The sequence below is a fragment of the Cygnus olor genome, chromosome 19 (genome assembly GCF_009769625.2).
Source record: "Cygnus olor isolate bCygOlo1 chromosome 19, bCygOlo1.pri.v2, whole genome shotgun sequence".
NCBI lineage: Eukaryota > Metazoa > Chordata > Aves > Anseriformes > Anatidae > Cygnus > Cygnus olor.
Window position 1 is genome coordinate 930,661 of NC_049187.1, and position 24,137 is coordinate 954,797.

Genomic DNA, 24,137 nt, shown 5'->3' on the forward strand with positions numbered 1-24,137 from the left:
CTGGCACGTGTGAAAATGAATGGTTGAAAGAAATAAATCATCCAGGCTTGCTGCCAGCATTGCTAATCCTCTGCAAAGAGCATTGCAAAAGGCTGGAGAGTTTCAAGCACAGAGAGCATCTGATGGAGATGCTTTAGCAAAGGCTTTGTTCCACCCACAGCCCCCAATCTCTGGGGTGAAAGAGGTGAGGCAGCCCCAGGCAGGAGCTGTTGGGAGCCCCGGGTGCATGGCTTGGCACCGCTGCTGCAGCCCAGCTGGGAGTCGCAGGACCTCACAAGGGCGTGCTTACAGGAGATGAATGGAGATATTTGAGATGGTCATGCTCAGCCTCAAAGCCCAAATGAAGTTAGGCTTTTGGTTCCCCTTGCCCTCAGGAAACACAGCAAGGGGCCAGCCCAAGCCTTCTTGGCAGACAGCCTTGTTCCTGATGCGTGTTCTGAGCACTAGGGCCGGACGGACAGACAGCAGCGGAGCTGCCGGACTGCTGGAGCCTGGTAGAGGTGAGGGCGGTGGCAGGGGTTGCTGGGTGGCTGGGCAGTGCTGGATAGCTCTCCCTCACGGCCCTGGTGCATCTTACCCAGTTTAGTGGGATTTTGTCCCTGTGTGAGAACTGGAAGTGGGAACAGGCTGACTAATGGCATCTTCGTTCCCTGCTCTCTTGGCCTTTCCACACTGCCTTTGGGGCGGTTAGCAACTGCTCCCAGTTAGTTTCAAGACTTGGGCTTATTTCTGGGGCAGCTCCAGCCATCTCTGCATGGCAGAACCACTCTGGAGGACACAGCCCACCTCATGGACACAGGGTTCAGTCCTCAAGCTGTGGCCACGGCACTGAGGGTGCTCCACATCTCCCAGCTTGTCTGTGCCAAGCCAACGGCAGCCCTCAGCCATGTCCTTTGCTCATTCTCCCACACCATCCTCCTCATACACCCCAGAATGTGTGGCTGCTCGTCTCACAGCCTTGCCCTCAGGCAGTGGCTTCTGCTCCCACCAGCCCTGAGCAAGGCAGGACGCTGCCCAAACCACAACACAGGCATCCTGCCAGGGATGCAGCTCGCAGCTCCTGACCGGGAGCCACCCGATGCATTGTGATGTTAAAGCCACAACTATACTGAAAAGGTTCCCAGGTGCTGCCCGCATCAAGATGCAGGTGGAGATGGAGGTCCCTGGCACCACCTATTCCCAGCTGTCTCATTTGGGACCCCTCTTGTCCCTGCAGTAGCTCAGGTCATGCTGGACATTCATCCCCCCTGTGTGTGAAACCCAGCTGAGGTGTCCCAGGCTGGGCTCTGCTCTGGAGATGCCATATGCACATGACAGCCCCAGCCATGTCTCCCTCCCATGTGGTCATCCCCAAATGCAGATGTCTCTCCAAGAGCTGCTCCTGTTGCAGCAGGAGGCTCCGGGTGCTGGGACACAGGGATGGGGGCAGCCAGGGCTGGTGCTGTCCCTCCCACGGTTCTCCCACAGGGCCAGGAGGTGCCCGGGCTGCTGGGTGCTCCTTCCCCACACCCTCAGGTGCATGGTGCTGCATCTGCAGGACCAAACCAGGGGCACCCCCCAGCATGGGCTTTCCACCCAGGAGCTTCATTTGCTTTGGGAACGGCCCAGCTGGCAGCAACTCGTGGCTGCAGCAACAAAAATAAACCCAGGGGTTAGATTCTTATCTTTGCCAGAGCATATCCCAGCGTGCTGAAGGAGCCTGTCAGCCCAAGCCCTGAGGAGCCTTCCTCCCTGAGCCAGGGCTCCTGCACCGGGCAGGGACAGGTGCCAGGGGCTGCCCCTGGATGCAGCAGGACTTCACGGGGGGATGCTCCCAGAAGCTTCCATGGCTGGTCCACATCTCCCCGGCCACAGGGACATGAAAACCTGAGAAGTTTTTTTTGCAGGACTTGGGCAGAGTGTGACTCCTCGGGGCAAGGAGCGCGTCCTGGGAAGCAAACTGGCTGGTCCAGGCTGCCAGGTGAAGCCCACCACCCCCTACTACGCAGGGAGCACTCCCACCCCCACTGAGGGCAGCACCCACACGCCACGGCTCAGCCCCGTGCCACCACTGTGTCCCCAAATGTACCTGGGAGCTCGCCTGGCCTCGGAGAGCAGGGCTGGGGGATGTGCAAAATGCAGGACAAGCTGCTTGCAGGTGAGCTCAGAGGCACGCAGGTGGACGTGGCATCATCCCCCGTGTCACGCACCACACCCTGGTGACATGGCCAGCTTGGGTCTGATGGGCCTGGGCGAGCCCCACCACGAGTCGGCACCAGGAAGCTGCCCCGCTCCTCTGCACAGCGTTACTGCGAGGCTGCGGGATGCAGTCACTTGTCTGATCTTTATTGGTGTGCCCCTTCCTCAGGTTAATTAGCTGGGAGAGCCCTGGGAGCTCAAAGGCAGCCACCCATCCCCAGGGGGACTCAGTGAGTGCCCTCTTCTGACTCAGAGCCTCCTCCTGCTCCCTGCCCCTCTGTGTCCCACCAAGGCCTCCATCCTGTTCAGCTCTTGCCCTTGGCACCTTTCAGCAGGCACCAGCAGTGCCACCGCCTGCCCCAGCCTCGCTCCCACACCCTCACACCACCACCCCCGGCCCTCATCTGCCCTAGACCCACGTGAGTGAGCCCGTGGGTGCAGGTGATGCAGTGCCTGTGGCCCGTGCACTCAGAGTGACTTGTCACATTGTGGGCACAGCCGCAATTTGGGGACACAGAGCGTGGGGATGAACCCAGCGGCACGAGATGGAAGAGGACCAGAAGCAGCCGCCTGCTTCCTCCGAGGTGACGTGACCTTGGTGTGCCATAGCTTGACACAAGTGAGCCATGGCTGGCTCCAAGCAAAAGGACCAGAGGCGTGCTTGGGGACATTGTGGCTGCACCTGGCTGGCACAGAGCCCTGGAAAACCACATCACAAGGTGACACAGGAGTGGAGGAACCAGGTCCCTGTGCTTGAGTCCTGGCGCCACCTAAGGGTTTACAAGGAGTGAGCAAAATGGGTGCTCCCCTCCTGTGCTTTCAGTGCCGGAGCCTGATGCCAGCCTAGCACGGGCCATTGAGAGTCACTGGGGACGTTGAGCCAGGTGCCACCTGACCGGAGGCTGGTGGCGAGCAGGTCACAGCACACACCAGGGTATATGCCCCAGCACGGCCCAGCTGGGGAAGCTGGTGTCAGCCGAGGGGTCCTGCTGGGCCAGACACTGGCTCTCCCACTGCTTTTCCATGATGGCTTGAATGAGGCAGCATGAAGGGACAGCCTTCGTCACTGTGTTGGGTTTACGTGGCAAGGGTTTGGTAGTGGGGGGCTGCAGGGGTGGCCTCTGTGAGCAGAGCCCAGCAGCTGCCCCAGGTCAGAGCAGAGCCAGCTCCACACGGCTCCAAAAGGGACCTGCTGCTGGACAGAGCCAAGCCATGAGTGGTGCTGGTTGGGCCTCTGGGAGAACAGATTTAAGGAACGGAAAACAAACAAACAAACAAACAAAAAAAAACCCACAACATTGTGCTACAGCAGGTGGGAGAGAGGAGTGAGCACCAGCCCTGCAGCCCCCAGGGTCAGTGCAGCAGGAGGGCAGGAGGTGCTCCAGGCACGCAGCGCAAGTTCCCCTGCAGCCTGTGGAGAGGCCCCTGGTGGAGCAGGTGGATCTGAGGGGAGCTGCCCCCCTTTCGGAGGACTCATGGTGGAGCAGTTTTCTCCTGACGGATGGACCCCATGGTATGGAGCCCCAGGCCCCGCTCAGCCGGGGCCCACTCAGCACCAGCAGGCCCAGCTGCATGAGTAACGTGCGAAGAGCAGCCAAAGCCCACGCTAACCACTCCCTTCTGTACGTTCAGCCAGTTCCTTCTCCTTCCCTGGTTCTGCAGCAGTGTATTTAACCCAGCAGCAACCCCCTTCTCTCACCCTGGGTACCCGTGAGCACAGACAGGCACAACTCCCGCGTGCTCTGTAACTGCTCATCACGCCGTGCAGACGCAGCCTCCGGTCTCAGCCGTGCCGTGCGTCTGGCTGGCGCCGTCTGTCCTGTGCCATCTGTCCTCCCCGCTGCATGCCTAGGCTGCCTCGTCCGCACGTCCTCAGCAGCCCCGGGTGGACCACGCAGGGCTGCGCTGCTGTGGTGGCTCAGGACCTGCGTCCTGGGGACACCAGCAGCAATAACTCCACGAGGTGACTTTCCACATCCACCTCAGTGGTGCTTTAGCTCAGGGGAACCCAGACACTTGAGCTCTGCTGCCCTCAGATGGCTTGTTTGGAGCCAGCCTGGTGTTTTGTTTTATTTTTCCCTTAACTTCTTAGTTTCCTTGCCATCTACTCAGAGCTAACAATGGGAAATGAACTGATTCACTTTTCAGTCAGAAGTGCATTTAAGATAAAGCTGAATGATGAAAAGCGATCTCTTCTTTACGAACCTTCCCTGGGGAGTTCATCTGCTAAGGACAAGGAAGCATCTCCTTGTGTCCTGAGAACAAGACAGCCTGCCGGCCACGGGGAAGAGAGAGGAGGCTCCCTCCTCCCTGGGCAGCTCTAGAGCACCAGGTCACTGGGGGTCATCACAAATCTCATCATAAACGAGTAATTGTTGTGAGGACAAGTGGCTTTTCACATCTCCAGCACATTTACTAGTATTTGTCTAGATTCAATATCTATTATCTAACATCGGTTATCTATTATCTCCAGTGACTGTGGCTGAAAAGCAAGAGAATCATTGGGAGCTCCTACTGCTTTACTGAATTACTGGATTATTAAAATGAATTATTTGAAATTACGCTCTTTGCTTATACTTGCTTTCCTGGGCCATGCTTCCCAACCTGTGTGCCTACACCTGCTCACAGGGACTGCGCACAGGTCCCCCTACTCCTACTCCTGGGCAAGAGCAGCCCCTGAGAAACAGCTGTTTATCACTGACCTCTCTTCCAAGTCCTATTCTGTGCAAATTCTCTCCTTGAAGCCTTCAGCTCATGCCCTTAATCAACACAGTAATGTTTTGTGCACTCCTTGTGCAGGCCTCAGAATTTGTAATGAACTTTTTCCAGGATGAAGCATCAGGCACCTTGCTAAAGAAAGCTTTTTCAAAAGGGAACGTGATGTGGAATATCCTGTGAGATCTGCTCTGAACTCACACCGCAAGCTTATCCAATCAGCACACCAAAAAAAAATAAAAAGGAAATTGGTCGTTTCTTTCCTGCATGCCTCTGAAATCTAAAAGCAAACAGAAGTTACACAACAGGCTAGGTAATTATAGATTTTCTAGAACCCAGGTATGAATCTGAAAAAGTCTCTTTTATGCAACCTGAGATGCATCCTAATTTCTAAGATCACAATGAAGTCCCAGTCTGCAGCAATTCTCAGCTCTTTCTAATGCACGTTCCGCCAGCTACATCCCACCTCTTCTCCCGAATTTGAGAGCCCTTTATGCAGCAGTTTTCCATTTCAAGACCTTATCTCCATGAAACAGACCCTGAGAGCGCAAAGAGCACAGGGTGGTACCAGCGGGGTGGATGAGGCAGACACAGACGGGTGAGGGAGCAGCTGAGGCTCAAATGGAAGCCCTGGAGGTGTTTTGTTGCCACCAGCATTACAGAGAGGGCTTGACAATTCATTCTCCAAAGGAGAACAGTCGTCTGGGCACCAAAGCAACATGCAACGTCTCACAGACAGGTCAGGGGCAGACCCAGGTTCTCAGCACCCTCGTGGTGGCTGTGCCACTGTGACAGGTGACACAGAGGTGTGTCTTTGGTGCTGGGAGCTCCCCACAACATGGACATTTAACACATCGATCTGTACATCTGGCTGAGCTATCCCTTGCCTTGCCCTCCCAGTACCCCCATAGCTTTATGTAGGAAATGGATCTGCATTACAAAAAAAAAAAATTACATTTCTGTTCAAAATCACACACATCAGTTCTCTCTGGCTCAGAGCACAGCCCCATAAAATCTCGTCAGTACACTTAAGGCATGAAGTACCACTCAGGGGAAAGTTGGAAGTAAATGAGTGTTGCTGCTGGTGACAACAGATCGATCCGATCGTGGTCTCGGACAGGGTGGCGCAAGCGACGCAGCAGCTACGGTGCTTCTGGCCAGCAGCAGCCTGAGGTGTGCGAGGTGCCTACAGCAAACAACCAGCCTCCACAGGACTCCTATTCTCCCGGCAGCAGTGTTAGGTACAAACGCTTTCTAGTAAAAAGTAATATTATAAATAAAACCAATCCTTCCACGCACTTTTATTTTAAAATAAAATAACCGGCATACCAGACAGTGCCTGCACATTGCGATATTTTAAGACTAACACCAAGGACTAAGTGAACCTGAAATAATGACGCTGCAAAAGGATCTCCTGAAGAAAGATACGTACAAAGCTATGTACAAGGTGACAGCGCGCTGTCGCAAGCCCTGCCTCTCGCAGCGCTGCACCTGCGCCCAAAACCTCCGTCCGGAACCCAGGATGGGGGAAAGCCCCCGAACGGCGCTGGGGTCCCCGCAGAGCCGGGTGTGCCAGCCAGGGCTGCCGCGGGCTCAGTTCACGCGGCAGGCCCGGATCATGAGCAGCTGGAGGAGGATGAAGACGGGCGACATGATGAGCCCGTACCACAGCTCCCGCGTGTGCTCCACCAGCTTCTGGCACAGCAGCATCTCGAAGACGAACTTGAGGCTGAGGATGGTGAGGATCCAGAAGAGCCGCAGCACGGCCAGCCGCTTCTCGCCGTCCTGGAAGAGCCGCACCGAGACGATGGCGGTGAAGTAGGTGCTGAGGCCGTCGGCGGCGAAGAAGGGGACGAAGACGACCCACCAGGAGAGCGCCGAGGCCTCGCTGTCCACCTTGAGGACCAGGAGCACGGAGAAGACCAGCAGGGCCAGGCCGTGCAGGAAGATCTCGAAGGTGGCGAAGCCCAGCCACTGCACCAGCTCCCGCAGGGAGAACAGCATCGTCCCGGCCCCGGCCCCGGCCCCGGCCCCGGCCCGGCGCCGAGGGGCCGCCGCTCAGGGCGCACCGGCAGGGCCCGGTCCCGGCCGCCCCGCCCGGCCCCGCCCCGTCCCTCCGCCGCCCCGCGGGGCCCGGAGCTGCGGCGGCGCCGCGCGATGACGGCGGCGGAAGCGGCGGGCGGTGGGTCCGCGGCCGGGCCCGGGGTGACGCCGGGGCTCCGCGGGCAGGGCCGGGGGGTCGGGCCGGGACGAGGCTTCCCTGCGCGGGGCCGGGTTCGCCAGGGGGCGATTGCTCGGGGCCCGTGCGGGTGGCAGCGCCCCCGTCCTGCCGCGGGGCTTCGGGCGCAGCCGCCGGTGGGTCGGGGTGCTCGCGGCACCCGGGGGGACCGTGCTGAAATCAGCAGCAGGGCACGGCTGGTGCCGGGGGTGTGCTGAGCGCAGGGGTGAGGGCGGTTAGAAGGAGCCTGAGCGCGATTCGGTGTCCCCGGACCCTCCCTTTTGCCTCGGTAGCGGGGCAGGGAGCGCAGCAGAGCCTGTGGTGCCCCTGCAGGCCAGGGTGCTGGGGCGGACGGGGCCAAACGGGTGTCACTCGCTGAGCGCTACCCGGGCTGGAAGCAGCGTCATTGAACGGCTTGGGTTGGAAGGGACCTTAAAGGTCGGCTGGTTCCAACCCCCTGCCGTGGGCAGGGATGCCACCCGCTAGATCAGGTTGGAAGGAGAGCCCGGGTGCCTTGAATCGTGCCACTGTCACCAAACTGTTCAGCTGTCCCCCTGCTTGCTGCTTGCAGTGTTGAGCCCTCAAATTTCACCAGAACCCAGAGCTGCCAGCACTCCTTTGAAGCCTGCGTAGGGTGTTGGTGTGATGCCCAGCCCCGAGCAGGTCCGACTCTGCCTCGGCTCCTGGTGATTTCTCTGGTTTTGTCTCTTGCAGATGGCAGAGCGGAGACTCCTCGTTCTTTATGGCAGCCAAACTGGGACAGCTCAAGATACAGCTGAGAGAATAGGCAGAGAAGCCAAGCGCCAGCACTTCCAGTGCAGAGTGGAGGCGCTGGACAGCTATGACGTGGTGAGTGGCCATGTGGAGGGCTGCTCCAGGCAGTTCTGGTCTTGCTTCATCTCCAGCAAACCCATTTCTGGGGCTCAGGCATCCTCCACCCGTGCTGTGACCTCCTGTGTTTCACCACATCCCAGCTCTTTACCCTTCCTGAGGGCAGCTTATGCTTAATTCAGCTGAAAATGTGAAAACTGAGCAATGACTCTTGGGATAGAGGCAGCGTTAGCTGGCAGATGATCAGCCATGTCGTGTGTTCCTGCAAGGCAGGGAGCACCAAGGAGCTGATGCTGGGGGCAGCAGATGCTGCAGTGCCTGTAGAGGAGGCTGTGTCAGACGGGGCTGTGAGTTTTAAGCTTAAATGGGGTCTGTCCTCAAGCTCGATGCAATGAGAGCAGCTGGGTGCAGACAGCTGGGGCATACCTTTGTAGGCTGCTGGCCTGAAGGTGCTTTCTCATGCTTGTTTGTGCCTGCAGGCAAACCTCATCAATGAGCTGTTGGTGGTATTTGTGTGTGCAACCACTGGCCAGGGTGACCCACCTGACAACATGAAGGTAGGACCTGTTCTGTGCATATGGCTTTTATGTACCTGGCCTGTGACCTGATTTATCCCTTGGAGCGACTTGAGTGATGTTTGTTTGGTTTTTTTTTGGAAGGGGGTGTTTTGGGGCAGCGCATGTCATCCTGCAGGATGGTGTGAAATGGATGTTTGCTCACTCAGAGCAGCCTTTTGGGGCTTGTCTTCGGTGGTAGTCCCCTACTGCCAATCTTGTATGGGGCTGAGAAACTTCTCCTGTTACTAATGGGGCATGAGCTGGTGAGATTTCAGCAGGGTGTGCGAGCGGGGAGCCAGCAGCCAGGGTAGGCATCCGTGCACAGCAATGTGACCCCTGGTCCTGTCCTTCGTAGATGTTCTGGAGGTTTCTGTTCCGGAAGAACCTGCCACCCTCTTCCCTCTGCCAAATGGACTACGCCGTGCTGGGCCTTGGTGATTCCTCCTATCCCAAGTAAGTAGCTCCGGTGCTCCTTGTGGCTCGGATGAGACAGTGGTTGGGGAATTGAGGGGGCAAACAGAGGCAGAACTTGGCTCTAGAGCAGCAGCTCGGACAAAACATAATTCCTACCAGCCTTCAAAATCCTTGCCCTACCAGCCCAATGTGCCTCCTAACCCCCAAGAACTGGGCTTCTGCCCATTTCTTTCCTCCTGGACTTCTCAAGCAGATGCTTTGCAGCGTCTCAGACATTGTCTCCCAGTCAATTTTTACAGACGTGCTCTTTTCTGAATTACAGGAAAGCCTACACCACAGAAATGTCAGTGGACAAGGCTAACAGGAGGCATCAAGCATAATTTTAGGTAGCAGCCAGCCCTATTGATCTCAGTTCTCTCCCAGAAGGTTGTTCCCATGTCCCCAGCAGAGCTGCAGTGGGACAGGAGGGGAGTCCCTTTGAGTCCCTGGGCTGGGCACATCTCGTGTGGCCCTGTGAGTGGTAACAGCAGCTTCTCCGAGCTGTCCCACAGCAGAGCTATGGGCTGGGCATGGGTGTGTGTGCTGGGTCGGGCTGGACCTGCTCCTGTGCTGCTCTGGTAGCCCCAGCAGCGTGTGCTGGCTTTTGTGTCCTGTTGGAGGAGCCCTGCCCTCCACAGCTGTGATTATTCTCTGCCTAGGTTTAATTTTGTTGCCAAGAAGCTGCACAAACGGGTACTACAGCTTGGGGGCAATCCCCTGCTGCCAGTGGCACTGGGAGACGACCAGCATGACTTGGGGTAAGTGCCCGGTGTAGGGGTGGCAGGAGGGGAGGCCCTGAATTGCACTACAATTTTGTCCTTGGGCTGATGGCAGGGCTGTGTATGCTCTACTCCTGCACTCCAGATGTGGCCAGTGGCTTCTTCCTGATCTGTGTGAGCATGGTGGTCTCTGCTCAGACCTCTCCTGTGCCAGGGCTGGGTTGATTTGCTTCACTGGGATGTCCTGCGACCCCCAGCATGTGCCAAGGTCTTGCAGAACTGCAAGGAGTGACCGCCTGTGCTGCGAAAGGGCAACAGAGGTGATGTCCCAGGGCCGGCCCAGCATCGTCCAGGTGCAGAGGCAGCATCAGGCCCACCAAGACAGCAAAACCACAGTTGTTCGTGGCACTGCAGCATCCTTCTGCTGTGGCAGCAGTGCAATCTGCTGGTGTAGCATCTCTGGAGCCTGAAAGGATGGTGACAGAGTCACAGCTCTGCTGCAGTCTGAATCTCCCCCTTGCAGGCCGGATGCAGTGATTGATCCTTGGCTCCTGGCCTTATGGGACAAGATCCTCGCCTTGTATCCTCTCCCTCCTGGCCTTGAGATTATCAGTCCTGATGTACGGTAAGTGCAGAGGGCTGCTGGGACTGGCTGGCACGAAATGGCTTCCATGGCTGTTCTCTGGGGTGGACACATGCCCTGCTTTGACCAGGAAGCCTCCCTGCACAGCTCCCAGCGTCCCAAGCATTCCTTGTACTTGGGCCATGGGTGGCCTAACTTCTCCCACTAGATGGGATGTCCTCTTGTCCCCTGGCTGTGCATATTGGCTTATCAGCTGCCCTGGCAGGGTTCTGCCCATTTCACTGTCCCAATGCCCTTCTGCCCTTGGCTGGCCAGCCTTGCTTCGCTTGCTCCGCCACCTTTGGGATCTCCTCCTGGCAGACTGGCTGCGTTGTGATCCCTTTTCACAAATCAGCTCCAAGGTACAGGAACAAAGGGTGTTGAATATTTTGGGAGACTTCAGGGCCTCTCTCTACCTCCAGCTTCTAGAGCTAAGGTAACAGAAAAGCTGTGACGTGGAGGTAACTGCACTGACTGCATTGCTCTCGTTCCCACAGCCTGCCCCCAAAATACACCCTGCACTACCTGGCTGAGGACTCCATGCACCCTGATGGTGGCCTGCTCCAGCCGACAGCACCCAGGGCTGTTCCCTCTGAGCTACATCCCTTTGCTGCCCGGATGGTGTCCAACCAACGTGTCACGGCAGAATCCCATTTCCAGGATGTCCGGCTCATTGAGTTTGATATTGCGGGAACAGGGATCACGTGAGCATTTTTCTGACTCCCCCGAGCTTTTCTGTGCAGGATCAGGTGTCCCATAACCTTTCTTTTTCTTCCTCTCCCCTTCTTCAGTAACACCTGAGACTGCAGCTTGTTTCCCACAAGTGTGGTCCTGGCTGTACTGTACCATTCCATGACAAAGTCAGGGCGTGGAGGGATGTGTGGCAGTGTGGGTTCTGCTCGTGGACCAGCTCTTTGCCTTGTCAGGTTAGGGAGCACGATGTTAGTGGCACTGAGAATTTGGCTGAGTTGTGGCCTCTCCCCTGGTGTGGGTGCTGGTTGGGGTTGTGGTGCTGTGCCTGCAGGCCTGCCCCTTAGCTGTGCTCAGCAGGTCCTGCTGCATCTGCAGGTTCAGCGCAGGAGACGTGGTGATGATCCAGCCTCACAACTGCCCCGAAGACGTGCAGCAGTTCTGCCAGCTCCTGCGCCTGGATCCAGACAGAAGCTTCTTGCTGAAGCCCACGGAGCCTGGTAGGTCCTGCTGGCTGCTCCTTTCCCTCTCTCCTGGGACAGGGCAGCCCACTGAGCCTGGAGCTCTGCTTTTCCTTTGCTTCAGACCCAGTAAATAGGAGTTGGGAGTGGCTGATGGATACAGGACATCTGCCTGCCTTGCAGTGCTGGGGCTCTCCTTCCCTCCCAGCTCTCTGTGCATGGGGGTCCCATATTAGGGCTAACGTAGAGAGGGGCCCAGTGGTGCCCGGGCTGCACCTGTGCCTTTTGTCTTTGCCAGCCCAGAGTGTGAAGGATCCTACACGCTCCCTAGCCCAAGACCCAAATCAGATTGCTCGCAGTTCTGCCCCCATCCATCTCTGATTCCTTGCTGGGGTATGCAGGTCCCCCTGCTTTGCCTGCACCCCAGGATCCTAATGCGGGTGTTTCAGCAGCCATAGATTGGCACCAACAGCCAGAAAGAACCCCGCAGGCATCCACAGCCCCTTGCCAGGCACTGACGTGGCTCTGCAGTCTGCATGGCACTGGGAGAGTTTTCTTTTCTCTCCTTTTCTGTTCTCTCTCTGGGGTGCCCAGCTCCTCCCTGGGCAGAGCACAGTCCACACTGACAGCGAAACAGGATCCCACAGAGATCACAAGGAATTGAAGATGACAGGAAGTAACTTTGAGATCTCCTGGAAAACTCACCCCAAGACCTTCCTGTGCCTCAGTTTATGAGGCTCTGACCTGTGCTTTCATTTGTTCCCTTCTTTCCTGATTGCCTTTGGGAGTGAAGGAACACAGACATCTTCAGCATCACACTCTTTTTGCCCATACAGGGAGAGCACATGAATCCCTTGATATCCTCCTCTACAACCTTCCTGGTGTGGTTTGCACCAGGAAAGGAGAAGTCCTGGACCTTTCAAAGGATGCAGAGCCGTTGCCAGCCCCTCTGCTTGCTGCCAGCTGAAGCTAGACAGTGCTGTGAGGACCCTCTGATGGGCTTCTGTGGCCCAGGAAGTGTCCAAGCCACTGTGATAGGGAAGAGCTGTTCTGTCTCCAAGTTGCCACAGCTCCATCCCCACCATCTCTGAGTACTCTTGTTCCCGATCTGCCCCAGCATCGATCCCTGGCATTTCAGTCCACCTGCAGGGATCTGCCTCTCATGAAGATCCTGACTCATGCACCTGCAGATCAGCATGTGAGCATCCCCATCCTTTCAGGAATCTGTCAAGCTGTAAAACACATTGCTGTCAGTTTGGCTTGATTGATCAGATGTCAGATTTTGCAGAGCAATTCTGTGGTCCTTTTTTAGGTAGCAGTGGTCAGGACTATTTTCATCCTTCCTTTCACCCCACCTGCTGCTGCACAAGGGGATGTTCTCAGCACCCACAGAGGTTACAGCAGGCACCTGCTGTTTAGCCAGTAACTGCTCCATCGAGACCATATTTCCTGTCTTCCCCCCTCCATCTCTTTGACTGTCCCTCAGCACTGGGATTTTGGCCTGCCAGGCAAACCCAAGAGAAATTCAGGCTGCTCCTCACACCCTTGGGAGGGAAGGAGGAGACAAGGACAGGCCCAGCACATAGAATACTGCTGTTTATTTCCACTGTGGTGTGTGGGCAAGGTGGGATGCGTACATGTAGGGCCGTGTCCAAAAACACCTAAAAAAAATCAAGGGAATGCTCAGCACCACTGACTTTCTCTGTTGCAAGCCTGTGTGCCTCCAAAGCAAGTTAGGGTGAGCAGGAGGGAGTGGGAGCGTATCAGGGGGAGCAGCAAAGGTGGTGGCTAAAGCCAGCTCTGCTAGCACCTTCGTGTAGTGTGTGGATGCCCCCAGGCAGCAGGGCTGCTCTTGTTTGGATGTCTGGGGAGTGCCAGAGCTAGCCCTAAGCTTGCCCTCATGCCTCGCTTGCAGGCACAGCCCTCCCTGCCCTCTTGCCGCAGCCCTGCACCATCCGGCACCTGGTCACCCACTACCTGGACATCTCCTGCGTGCCGCGGCGCTCCTTCTTCGAGCTCTTGTCCTACTTCTCAACGAACGAGCTGGAGCGGGAGAAGCTGCAGGAGTTCAGCTCTGCGCAGGGCCAGGAGGAGCTGTACAGCTACTGCAACCGGCCCCGCAGGACCACTCTTGAGGTACGCCTGGGGAGTACAGCAGGCCCGTCCGTGAGGGCTGTGCCGTTGCATAAAGCACCCAAGGCAGAGGAGGCAGTTGATGGAAGGGAAATTTCTTGACTTTCTTGAGGAATTTAGTTTACTTTACTCATTTTCTGAAGTGTCCTTGGATTAAGCAGGCTAAGACCTGCTCCAAATTCTCAAGGCTCTCATGGTTTCTGTGCCGCAGGCTGGGGATGAGGGCAGGGCAGTGGGACAGGGATATTGGTGCTCAGAGATACCTGGTGTGGTGCCTTCAGCCAAGGGCAGTGTGGGACAGCATTATGGGACAGCTTCTGCTGCCCCCCAAAAGCAGACATGGGGTGCACCAGGTCTCACCTCTCTGTGGCTTTACAGGCCCTTTGGGATTTCCCTCACACGACATCTGCCATTCCCCCCGAATACCTGCTGGACCTCATCCCTCGCATCAGACCCCGTGCCTTCTCCATCGCCTCCTCTATGCTGGTAAGAGCTCAGCCCTTCTTGGCCTTATGTTGGACTCTGAGCTGAGCGCCAGGGCACTGCTGGTGCTGTGCACACCGCATACCTTCAACCTGTAGTCCCCGACCCTGTGAGCACCCACAGCCCACCCAAGACACTTCTGCAGATTAGGGCATCCTCCTGCAGCCCTGCAAGCGCTAGGGCTGGCGCAGTGCAGAGCTCTGCTGTCCTGGTCACACGGAGCTGTGGGATGTGGTGCCACGGAGGCTGGGAGGCGCCTGGCTGTGGGAAAGGGGTAGTGCTGCTCCTGCTGCTGCCGGGAGGTGGCGGTGGGACCTGGCCTCGGTGGCCTGGCAGACGTCAGCCCAAGCACTGGTGGCATGGGCCGGGGTTGGACTGTCTCTGTTGCCAGCCACACAGAGCATTCTCATGGCGGTGCTGCTCTGGGAAAACCTTCCCTAGCTGAGAAGGTTTTGGGCAAGGATTGCTCTGTTCTGTGCCCAAATGGCTGTTTCAGGCTGGGATGAGCGTTGCAGATGCCCTGGCAGGAGCTGGACACGGACTCTGTCCCTGGAGGAGGCGTTGGGTGCTTCCTGCAGAGCCGTGGCAGGCATCTCGTTTCTCATGGCTTCTGTCTGCACACAGGCTCACCCCGACCGGATCCAGATCCTCGTGGCCGTAGTGCGGTACAAGACGCGGCTCAGCAAACCCCGCCGTGGTCTCTGCTCTACCTGGTTGGCTTCCCTCAACCCAGAGCAAGGTAACTTTACTAGGACAACATGAGGACCTTGGGTGCTCACCACAAAGCAAAGTGGTCATCCCATGGGACTGTGGTGGTGTGTGCTGGCCACGCGCTGGAATTGTCTTGACCTCCAGTGGAGCACCACTGCCAGGAGAACAGGCTGAATGCGTGGTAGCTGCCCTTCTTTGCTGCTCCCATCCTCTTCAGAGCATGGTGTGCTCCCCTAGCTTGCCCTGAGCACTATGAGCTCCTCATTTTCTCTGTCATTCAACCCTCCTGCTCCCAGTGCCAACATGCCCCACTGTCCCCACAGGGGGCTGCTCCTGGCATCCTGGAGCTCATATTGCTCTGATGGCTGGACATCTCCAGCCTCATTACATCAGCTCTTGGAAGGATTGTCCTTCCTATGAGCATAGCCATCCTGTCCTGCGAGGCTTGTGTGTGCTACTCTTTTGCTCTAACCACAAAACCTCTCCAGTTGGGTCCCCATGCAACTGTGACAAGCTCACAAGTTCTCCTTGCTGCAGGATGGTGGAGGATTGCTCTGACTCCAGGACAGGATGGGGATCTTCACACTTCTCCTTTGGCTCCTAGAGGAGGCAGGCTTTGCCCTCCTTTACAAGGCAGCCAGGTAGAGATTTCCACTGCTGTCTTTATCCAGGCACCAGCTGTGTGAGGAGGAGGCTGTCCCACTGCCCTTGTGCTGGGGACTTCTTGCCTTGTTCTGGGGTTGGCTCAAGTCCTTGCAGATACAGTCCTGAGACAGCTGAAGGGCTTTTCACACACACACACACGCTGTGCTTTTGGCACCACGATGCTGGGTGGTGGTCAGCCAGGCACAGGATGGATCTCTGGAGCACTGCAGAAGGGCTGGATGCTGGGTCCTGTGTTGTGGGTGCAGTGGTGTGGAGTGATGCTAGTCTGTTTGTTTGGCAGGTGAAGTCCGAGTCCCTCTCTGGGTGAAGAAAGGAGGAATGAAGTTCCCAGCTGACCCTGACACCCCTGTGATCATGATTGGCCCTGGCACAGGGGTGGCACCTTTCAGAGCAGCAATACAGGAGCGGGTGGCACAAGGATGGAAAGGTGAGGGGCGGTCGCTAGAGGGACTCGGGGTGCCCCTTGCTGCAGGCAGGTCTGTGTTCAGCACAGGGGAAGGAAGGACTGGGGGCTCTGGAGGGTTTGGACAGGCCTCAGCGTCGCTGTGGTTGGGTGGAAGCAAGCTGGGCTCTGCGGGAGGTCAGCACCAGAGCTTGGTGTGTGCAGCCTGTATGATTATTCACAGGCTGTGCTGCCAGGCTGCCCCGTGGGGCAGGGCAGGGCTCTGCGGCAGCTCACTGTCATCTCCCTGTAAGTGGAGTTGGGTTGCTGAGTTTGTCTTCTGCTTTGCAAGGAGTTGTGCCTCTGTCCTTGTTCCATCCTCGTTGCTCTGGCTCAGCTGTGGGTCTCCGCAGGAAGCTGCAAAGGGGCTGGTGGAGGGAAACAGCACCTTGGGCTCTCCCTGCCCTACCCGCCCCCCACCTCCTGCGTTCCCAGCACATGGGGACCTCTGGTTGCCACAGGTCACCTGCAGTCAGGCTCACACAACTCCTGAGTTTTGTGGGTGCCAATTGCCCCCAGCCATTGCAAGGTGTTTGTTCCACCCAGCCCTCATGGTCTGCTCTCTGCAGGGAACTGCTTGTTCTTTGGCTGCCGCCAGAAATCCAAGGACTTCTACTGCCAGGCAGAGTGGGAAGAGCTGGTGACAAAGGGCTTCCTGACACTCTTCACGGCCTTCTCCAGGGACCAGGTTAGTTCTTGGAGGAGGAGAGAAGCATCTCAGGCAGCACTGATGAGGGCCTGCTAGTGTTTCTGGCCCCTGTGCCTGTTGGCATGGTCTGTGAAGGGCCTGGTGGGGTGGCACAGTGGTCACCTCGCTCCCCTGCATCACCTGGGTGCTGGCCAGGATTGCCACTGGCAGCACAGTGCTGCTGCCTGGCTGGGACACGACTGGCTGAGCTGGGCTGGAAAGGTCACTAGGACGGGGCTGGCGAGTGCCGGAGCAGATAAGGTGTTAGCCAGCTTTGTTTGGCTGGACCACGTGAGTGATAAAAGACTCCCAGGCCCCTCAGAGGGGTCACCAGGCAATAACCTTTCTTGGTTGAATGCCACCCTCCCCACTGTGTCGCTCTGATCACTGGCTGAAGCTGAGGAGCTTTGGCCTCCTGCCCTATTTCATGGTACCTCCGTGCCACCTCCCCAGAGCCTCAGCTGCAGAGGCGGAGGCTTCCCAGAGGGAAGAGCACCCCGTTCCTCAGCCCTTCATTTTGCTCCCGAATTTCCCAGGCAGTGTCCTTGGTGGGCAGCTCTTCCTCAGCCCCTCTGTGGGCTGCAGGGTTTTTTTTTAAGTTGCAGGAGTGGCTTGGCGAGCTGGGACTCTGACTGCGTTGCCCAGTCCCTTGACGGCATCAAAAGCTCAGCCTGGCTTTGAAATAGAGATCTGATAAAAAGGGTCAGTGAGGATTGGTATTCCTGGGTAGCTCAGCTGCACCAGTCCTTTTCTCCTGGCTGTGTGTATGCACTGACGTTAAGCCAGCATCTTTCATCTGGTCACTTGTAAAGCACGAGTTGAATGCTCTGTGAAGGCTTTCCAAGCCTTTGATTAACAGGAGCGGCTCTGCAGAGGTTTTTTTTGGATGGCTACTCTGACTTTTTACTGATGGCTCACACAGTGGAGGGGAAATGTGTAGCTCCCCAAAGCTGGAGAGCAGCCCCAGAGCCTCCTCCTGCCCTCCAGGCTCTGTAGGGACAGGACTGGCTTCAGCGTGTGCCTCCCAGCCTCTCCGCTTTGCTGACTTCACGGAACAAAGCAGGTTGTCATAAGGGTCTTCTGCCGCGTCCTTGCAGCTTTTTTCACAGGGAAGCGAGTGGCAGCAGAGCCAGGTGGGATGTGCTGCATCAGGACGTTGTGCCTGGAGTTCTAGCAGATGTTAACTTGTCAGAAATGTATTTTCAAAGAGCCTGGCAGTCTCTTCGAGCTGGGATGCTCCACAGCTGAGAAGGATTTCCCTCTTCTCTCTAAGGTGCCCTTTGCAGTGACCTTCTGTCACAGCACGTCTGCCCTGCAGAGCAGACTGATCCCTGCCTAATGCGCCCGTCGCTAATTCTCAGCAGGATGCCCTGGGGTTGAGCCGAGACGTCGTGACCTGAGTTTGTCACTTGGGTGCTCTGGTTTCTAGGTAGCTTCAGGTCCTTAAATGACCTGCTCAGAGCCCTGGCCTTGCTGGTCGAGCCTCTGTCAGCACTTAGCTGATTAACGTTAATTACGCCGAAGCTGAGCTACTGACTGGCTGTGTCGGTGTTTGCAACAGGCTTGCTTACCTCCCTCAACTCACACGGCTGGGCTGGGGCTGTGGAGCTGTGCCCAGGGGTGACCTGCCTCTGTGCATTGGAACTGCTGGGGCCCCGTGGGACCAGCTGGCTGTAGGGTGACAGCCCTGGTGACAGCCAGGGCCGAGGGCTGTGCGGGGCGTTCCCACGCACACCTCCGGACTGCGGGCAGCGGGAGCCTGGGATGCAGCAAGAGCCTTGTTGCCCGTGGGGCTGGATGGGAGGTGGGGCGGCGCAGGGAGGAGGCTGCGTCTGCAGCTCACCTCACCCCTTTGCAGAGCCTGGCGTGGTGGGACATGCAGCAGAGGGCCTGGCCTGCATCACAGTGTCACCTTTGTCACGGAGGAGCTGTCTGGGCTGGCAGTGAATTCAAGCACGTTGGCCGTGGAGTTCTTCTTGGGCAGGCGCCAGGGCTGTAGGCAGGACGCTTGAAGTCTTGCGGCTTAACCCTTGGGAAGCTCTGCTCAGCTGGTCTGGACTGTGCCAAAAGCCAGCCGTACCCAGTGTCTAAGCACAGCGGAGGGGCAGGGAGTGGGACCGATGCCATCCCTCCTGGCTTCCTGCCCTTTTGTTCTGTCGCAGTCCTTCAGCTGGTGACAGGGCAGGCACCAGCAACCAACGGTACAAGAAAGGGTCTCTGCCCGGCAGCAGCCCTGGCACAAGGGGCCGTGGAGCCTCCCCTGCCCGTGCAGGGAGAGGAGGGAGCCCTCGGGGGGTACCCTGGCTCACAGCTCTGCACCCTTGGCTGTTCTCCAGAGCTGGCAGCAGGCGGGGAGCAGCCAAGGAGTCTGGGGGCTATTCGGGGGGGCTCTCCCCACTGAAGCTCCTGCACCCACCTCCCACTGACCTGCCTGATTGCAGCGGTGCGGGTGTGGGATTCCCCTTCCCTGTGCAAGAGTTGATCCAACTGCTTTGCCAAGCTCCCGGTGCCCCCCACTCTCCAAAGGGGCTGTACTGCTTTGGGCTCTTGTGAACAGCCCCTGGGAGAAATCCCAAGGGCCATATGGGTGCTGGGGCTACTGGTAGGCTCAGCGCTGTGTTTCCCTGCAGGAGGAGAAGGTGTATGTTCAGCACCGCATCCAGGAGAACCGAAGGCTGGTGTGGGAGCTGCTGACCAGCAGGAGTGCTCATGTCTACCTGGCTGGGTGAGTGAGGTCTCCCTACAGGGACCAGGGGAATAGGGTCACATATGGTTGCTTCTCCAGCTCCCTGGAGGCTTTTCCACTGCTCAGCCTCCAGAGCAGTGCTTGCACCCCAGCATGTCTTAGGGGCCTACAGTGGCTGCTGCAGAGGGACTGCCTGCGTGGCTCCTCCTCCCTTTGCATCCTGCTTGGCAAGCCCTGGGCTGAGAGGGCCATTTCTCACCTACCCTGCACTCCGGTTAGGAGGGGCAGAGCTGGCACCATGGTAAAGCTGCTTCAGCTGACCCCGTGTGCCCGTCCCTGCACCTGCCAGTGCCTGTGGCTGGTGTCACCTCCCAGCAGGGGCTGCCTGGCCTCTGACCCATGGCAAGTCCATGTGTGGGAGAGCCTCTCTTCACACGTCTCTCCTCCAGCGGGGCTTGTTCAAACTGCGCCAAAAAAAAACTTGTGCAGGTCCTGCAGCTGCTCAGGTGGGCCTGAGGCTTCTGAAGCAGTAGCTTCTGGGACCTTTGGCACATCCTGGCTGGCTCTTTGCACCCGAGACTGCCTCCCAGGGGCAGGGATGGGCCGCGTTGCACCGTGGCTTGCCTCCTGTGACAGCTCAGCCATTTGCCAGCTGCTGAGCCTGGGCTGGTTGGAAATCTCCAAGTGGTGTCCAAAAACCGGGGGTTGGGAGCATTTGGAGTCAGAGCATGTGCAGCTCTGTTCCTAGCTCTGTGACTCTTTTCCTGGGCAAACCCCTTCACCCACCTACCCTTGTTGCTGCCTGTATGGCAGGGAGGAGGCTGCTCGCCTGCTGCCCGGGGCGAGCGTTGTGAAATGCAATGGGCTCCTTGAACTGATGAGAGGGAAGCGGTGGTGTTTGTCCTGCAAACCCTGTGACCTAGAAAGCACAGCACAAGCCCTGCTCCTCTGCCTTGCTGTCGACACAAACAGCAATTGCAGGAGGCTCTTTCCTGCCTGTCCTCACGAGAGCAGGAACTTCCCGGTGCCTTGCAGAGTGAGACCAGCCTCGCTGCATTCCCGGGAGAAGGAGAATTTTGCTGACTACCCAGGAAGCGTGGGCCAGGCTGCTGGTCACCCCATCACTCCTGTGCTGGCACTGCCGCCTCTTCCATCGTGCCTCCCCACATCGCAGGGCTTCCTGGGACCCTCACCCCAAGGCGGTGATTCCTACCCACAGACGTGGGGCTTGGGTTTGGTGTCCTCCCTCAAGTTGTACGCCTTGGAAAGAGCAGAGCTTGCATGGCTCCCACCATTGCAGGATTTTCAGGGGGCCATGAAGATGGGTGCTGGTGTTTTGGATGTCAGGGTTTTTCTGAGACCTACCTCCATGGCCAGTCATTGTCCCATGGTCCGTCCCTGGCACAGGGGTGGCTCTCAGCCCCGACCAGGCAGCTGGGAGCCAGGGCTATATCTCCTCACTAACTGTGCCTTGCTTATCTAGCCCAGGGGCCAACATGTTGAGAGTCTCTTGCTTCTGCAGGAGATAGATATTTGACATGTTTTCCATCACAGACACGGCTACATTATCTTGCACTTGCATATCAATGCCTGACTCAGAAATAATACAACTCTTCCAAAAACAGAAGACCTCCTTTCTCTGTATTTTGGGACATTAATCAGCTTCAAATGCAAATCAAAATTCTGCCTCGTTCTTTAGAAACAACGAGGACATTGCCAGATGCTCATGCCAATTGGAGCTGTCTGGGAATTTTTTTTTTTTATTAGATGTTTTTAGTAGCACAGTTCATCAAATGAAACTCTCCAGGAAAAAGTCTGAATTTCTTATTTCCCATAAGAAATAATTGCACTTGGAAACATTGAATCCCGTTTGAGTATTTTTTACACAGAAACTCATGTTTACTTCACCATTTTTCTTACTTTGAGGTTAGAACTGACTTTCATTACAATTGTCACCACCAAAACAATCATTTTAGATTTATTGCAAGGAGACAGTGGGTGGACTGAAGTGGCTGTTCAGTCTCCTCTGCAGCAGTCATCCTGCCCAGCTCACAATCAGACACGTTTTGCATTGAGTGTCTCCCCTGAGATGAAAGGATCATTTCCTGACCTCGTGCTAATAAATTATAACTCATGCCTGTTCCCTGTGCCCCTCTAATGATGCTGATGGGAAATGAAATGGTACAGGGTCCAGAGCTGAGGGCACTCAGCTGTGATGCTCCTCAGCCAGGGACTAGGTACCGAGGCCACATCCTTGCTTGCGAGTGCCAGTGCTTAAAAGCCCTGCATGGATAACGGCACCGCTTTCTAGGGAGCGGTACCAGCTGCCTCCTGAAGCCTGTCATTTATTCTGTGCCAGGGAGCCCGCGTTGCAGGGTGAGGCAGGTTCCCACCAGCCCAGCTCAGTGTCAGCCCATGTGGCCAGGCTTGTGCTGGGGGCCCGTGGGGCCAGCTGCGGGGAGTTGCTGCCTCACTGGAGCACAGGGAATGTGGATGTGCCCCGGGTTTTCCTGCTTGCCCTCCATCACATCACCTGCTCTCTCTTCCAGGAATGCCAAGCAGATGCCAGCGGCGGTGGCTGAAGCCTTGCAGTCAGTGTTGCAGCTGGAAGGTGGCCTGTCGCCCTCCGAAGCAGAGAAGTATTTAACAGTCCTGGAACAGACCCAGCGCTTCCAGTCTGAAACCTGGTCGTAAGCCTGGCTCCCTGCCTCCCCCTTCCCTGTGAGCTGTGTCTGAATAAAGGAACCAGCAAAATGAACTGCCTCTGGCATCATCCTTGGGCTGAGGTTCTCCCACCCAGGGCAGGGGTCTGGCGGAGGGGTTGGATTTACCCAACCTGCCCTTCCCCAATGGCAGCAGGGCCACAGCAGGCAGGGGGATCCCTCTCCTGGAGGTGTGGGTGAAGCCTGGTTCCCCGTGTCTGCTCCCTGCTGAGGCAGAGGTGAGAGCTCTCTGTGCTGGGATGCTGCTGGCTGGCTCCTGTGGGGGTCCGAGCTGCTGTCCTGGGACTTCCAGCTCCCAGGGCCCCCGTGTTGGATGAGCAGCACCTGCGGGCATTGCTAGAGCTACGGCTTTGGGGTGGCCGTTGTTTGTGGTAGGACCTAAAGGAAGTGAGCTGTTGCATGGGAGTCTCCCCACCCGGCATTAGTCAGCAGCAGCAGCCTTGCTGTAGGAGGCTGCCTTGACAGACCTGTTCCCCCTGTCTCTGGTAGCCAAGGCCAGTGGGGACAGGCACAGGAGGAAGCTCCCATCCCTCTGTCTCTGCTGCTGGTTCGTCTTCCTGAGCCTGCTCAACACTGAGGCCTGAGCTTCTGGAGCACCAGTGGTGGTTTCCATTGAGTTTTCCCATTCCCTGAGCTGCTGCTCTGCTGGACCCATCCTCTGCCCCAGCCTGGGAGCTGCCTCCAGCCAGGGCCGAGCGAGCTGGCAGCCCCCAGCCCTTTCCCTGGCATCCTTGGTGCTGCCAGCCCTGCTCCTGTCCCGCTGGGACCAGTGCCACCACCTTCCTAGCCCAGTTCAGCGAACTCCATGCCACAGTGTAAATAGCAATTAGGGTCCAGGCAGTGAGTCAGGGACAGTCCCTGGGAGTGGGCTGGGACAGGAAGGGACAGGGCTGCCACACCGTGCCAGTGACCCAGCCACCGTCCCACACTCCAGATCACCAGGGTCCTGTGTGGGTGAGCGGTGCTCCAGGGCATTGCTCGAGCTGCGGATCCGCTCTGCCCCGCAGCAGCGAGAGGAAACGGGATGTTTCTGGGGTCTCCCCACCCTGCTGCGATACCTGTGCTGCCTTGCTGAGAGCAGCTGCCAGGGCAGAGCTGGGCGTCCCCAGAGAGCCAGCAGGGAGCTGCTGCATGTCAGCATCCCCCTGTGTGGGGGGCACTGTCTGGGTTGCGCTCACCCCTCCAATGGCTGCAAGCCACTATTGCTGTCAGGCTGTAGGGGACACGGCATGGAGAAGTGTCCCAGTGCAGGGACCAGCCGGGGGGACAGGGATGAGCTGGGCTCTCCCAGTGGCAAAACCCACCCAGACCATCCGCAGGCAGCGAGGGGTGGCGGGGACACAGCACAGGGGGCAGAGACCAGGGCGGTCACACGGAGGGAGAGCGGTGTGGGGTGTGCACCAGTGTGCTGGGGCAGCGCTGGGCCCATACTGGTGTGCTGTACTGGGGCTGTGCTGGAGACTGCTGGGACATCAGTGGGGGCAGTGCTGGAGCAGTGCTGGGCTCATACTGGTGGGCAGTGCTGGGGCTGTGCTGGGGGCCATGCTGGGGCTCTATACTGGGTCTATACTGGTGTGCCATAGTGGGGGCAAGGCTGGGCCTATACTGGTGGGCTGTACTGGGACCTCAGCTGGGGGCAGTGCTGGGGCAGTGCTGGGCCCGTACTGGCGGGCAGTGCTGGGGCTGAGCTGCGGGCAGCCCTGGGGCAGCACCGTGCCCATGTCCCTGCGGCTGCGGGGTGCCTTGGCCCCAGGGCTCCGCTCCATGTTGGCTCCCGGGGTGCGGAGCGTGCGGGGCGAGGGGAAGAGGCGGCCGCGGGCCCAGCTCCTCCCCGGCTCCCACGGGAGCTGATTGGCGCGGCCATGGCCGCCTGCCCCGGGCTGCCTCCATTTGAGCCGCTTCCAGAAGCCGACAAACCAGCCTGGTGAGAGCTGGGCCAGCCCCGGCCCCGCACAGCTGCGGCCCTCACCGGAGCACCTTGCATCGCCCGGCTCCTTGTCTTCCTCCGGACTGCGGTGGGTCAGTACTGCCTTGGCACTGGGGAGGAGGAGGAATTGGTTGCTGGACGCCCCTGGCGATGCCCCTTTTGGGGTGATCTGGTCCTGGGGGCGATGGGGATGCACCGCGCTTCGGGGGCTCCTGACCCCTCGGCCTGGCAGGT

The 24,137-nt window shown here is 57.9% G+C and overlaps 2 protein-coding genes across 4 annotated transcripts; one reads left to right on the forward strand and one right to left on the reverse strand.

Moving 5' to 3' along the window:
• Window positions 1–6,179: 6,179 nt before the first annotated feature.
• On the reverse strand, window positions 6,180–7,021 carry TMEM203 (transmembrane protein 203). Its single transcript, XM_040531849.1, has one exon. The coding sequence runs from the start codon at window positions 6,895–6,897 to the stop codon at window positions 6,487–6,489; it is 411 nt and encodes a 136-aa protein (XP_040387783.1). The 5' UTR covers window positions 6,898–7,021; the 3' UTR covers window positions 6,180–6,486.
• On the forward strand, window positions 6,994–22,011 carry NDOR1 (NADPH dependent diflavin oxidoreductase 1). 3 transcript variants are annotated; one of them, XM_040531841.1, is made up of 15 exons: window positions 6,994–7,075; window positions 7,826–7,960; window positions 8,422–8,499; window positions 8,855–8,952; window positions 9,612–9,710; window positions 10,195–10,296; window positions 10,791–10,997; window positions 11,362–11,483; window positions 13,360–13,580; window positions 13,956–14,063; window positions 14,685–14,799; window positions 15,718–15,864; window positions 16,449–16,567; window positions 19,198–19,292; window positions 21,803–22,011. In XM_040531841.1, exons 2-15 carry the CDS (start codon window positions 7,826–7,828, stop codon window positions 21,945–21,947), a joined length of 1,791 nt encoding a protein of 596 aa, XP_040387775.1. In that variant the 5' UTR covers window positions 6,994–7,075; the 3' UTR covers window positions 21,948–22,011. The 3 variants fall into 3 exon arrangements, with proteins under 3 accessions (XP_040387775.1, XP_040387776.1, XP_040387774.1); XM_040531840.1 differs by lacking the exon at window positions 6,994–7,075 and adding an exon at window positions 7,082–7,248; XM_040531842.1 differs by lacking the exon at window positions 16,449–16,567 and having other exon boundaries at window positions 7,029–7,075.
• Window positions 22,012–24,137: the final 2,126 nt, after the last annotated feature.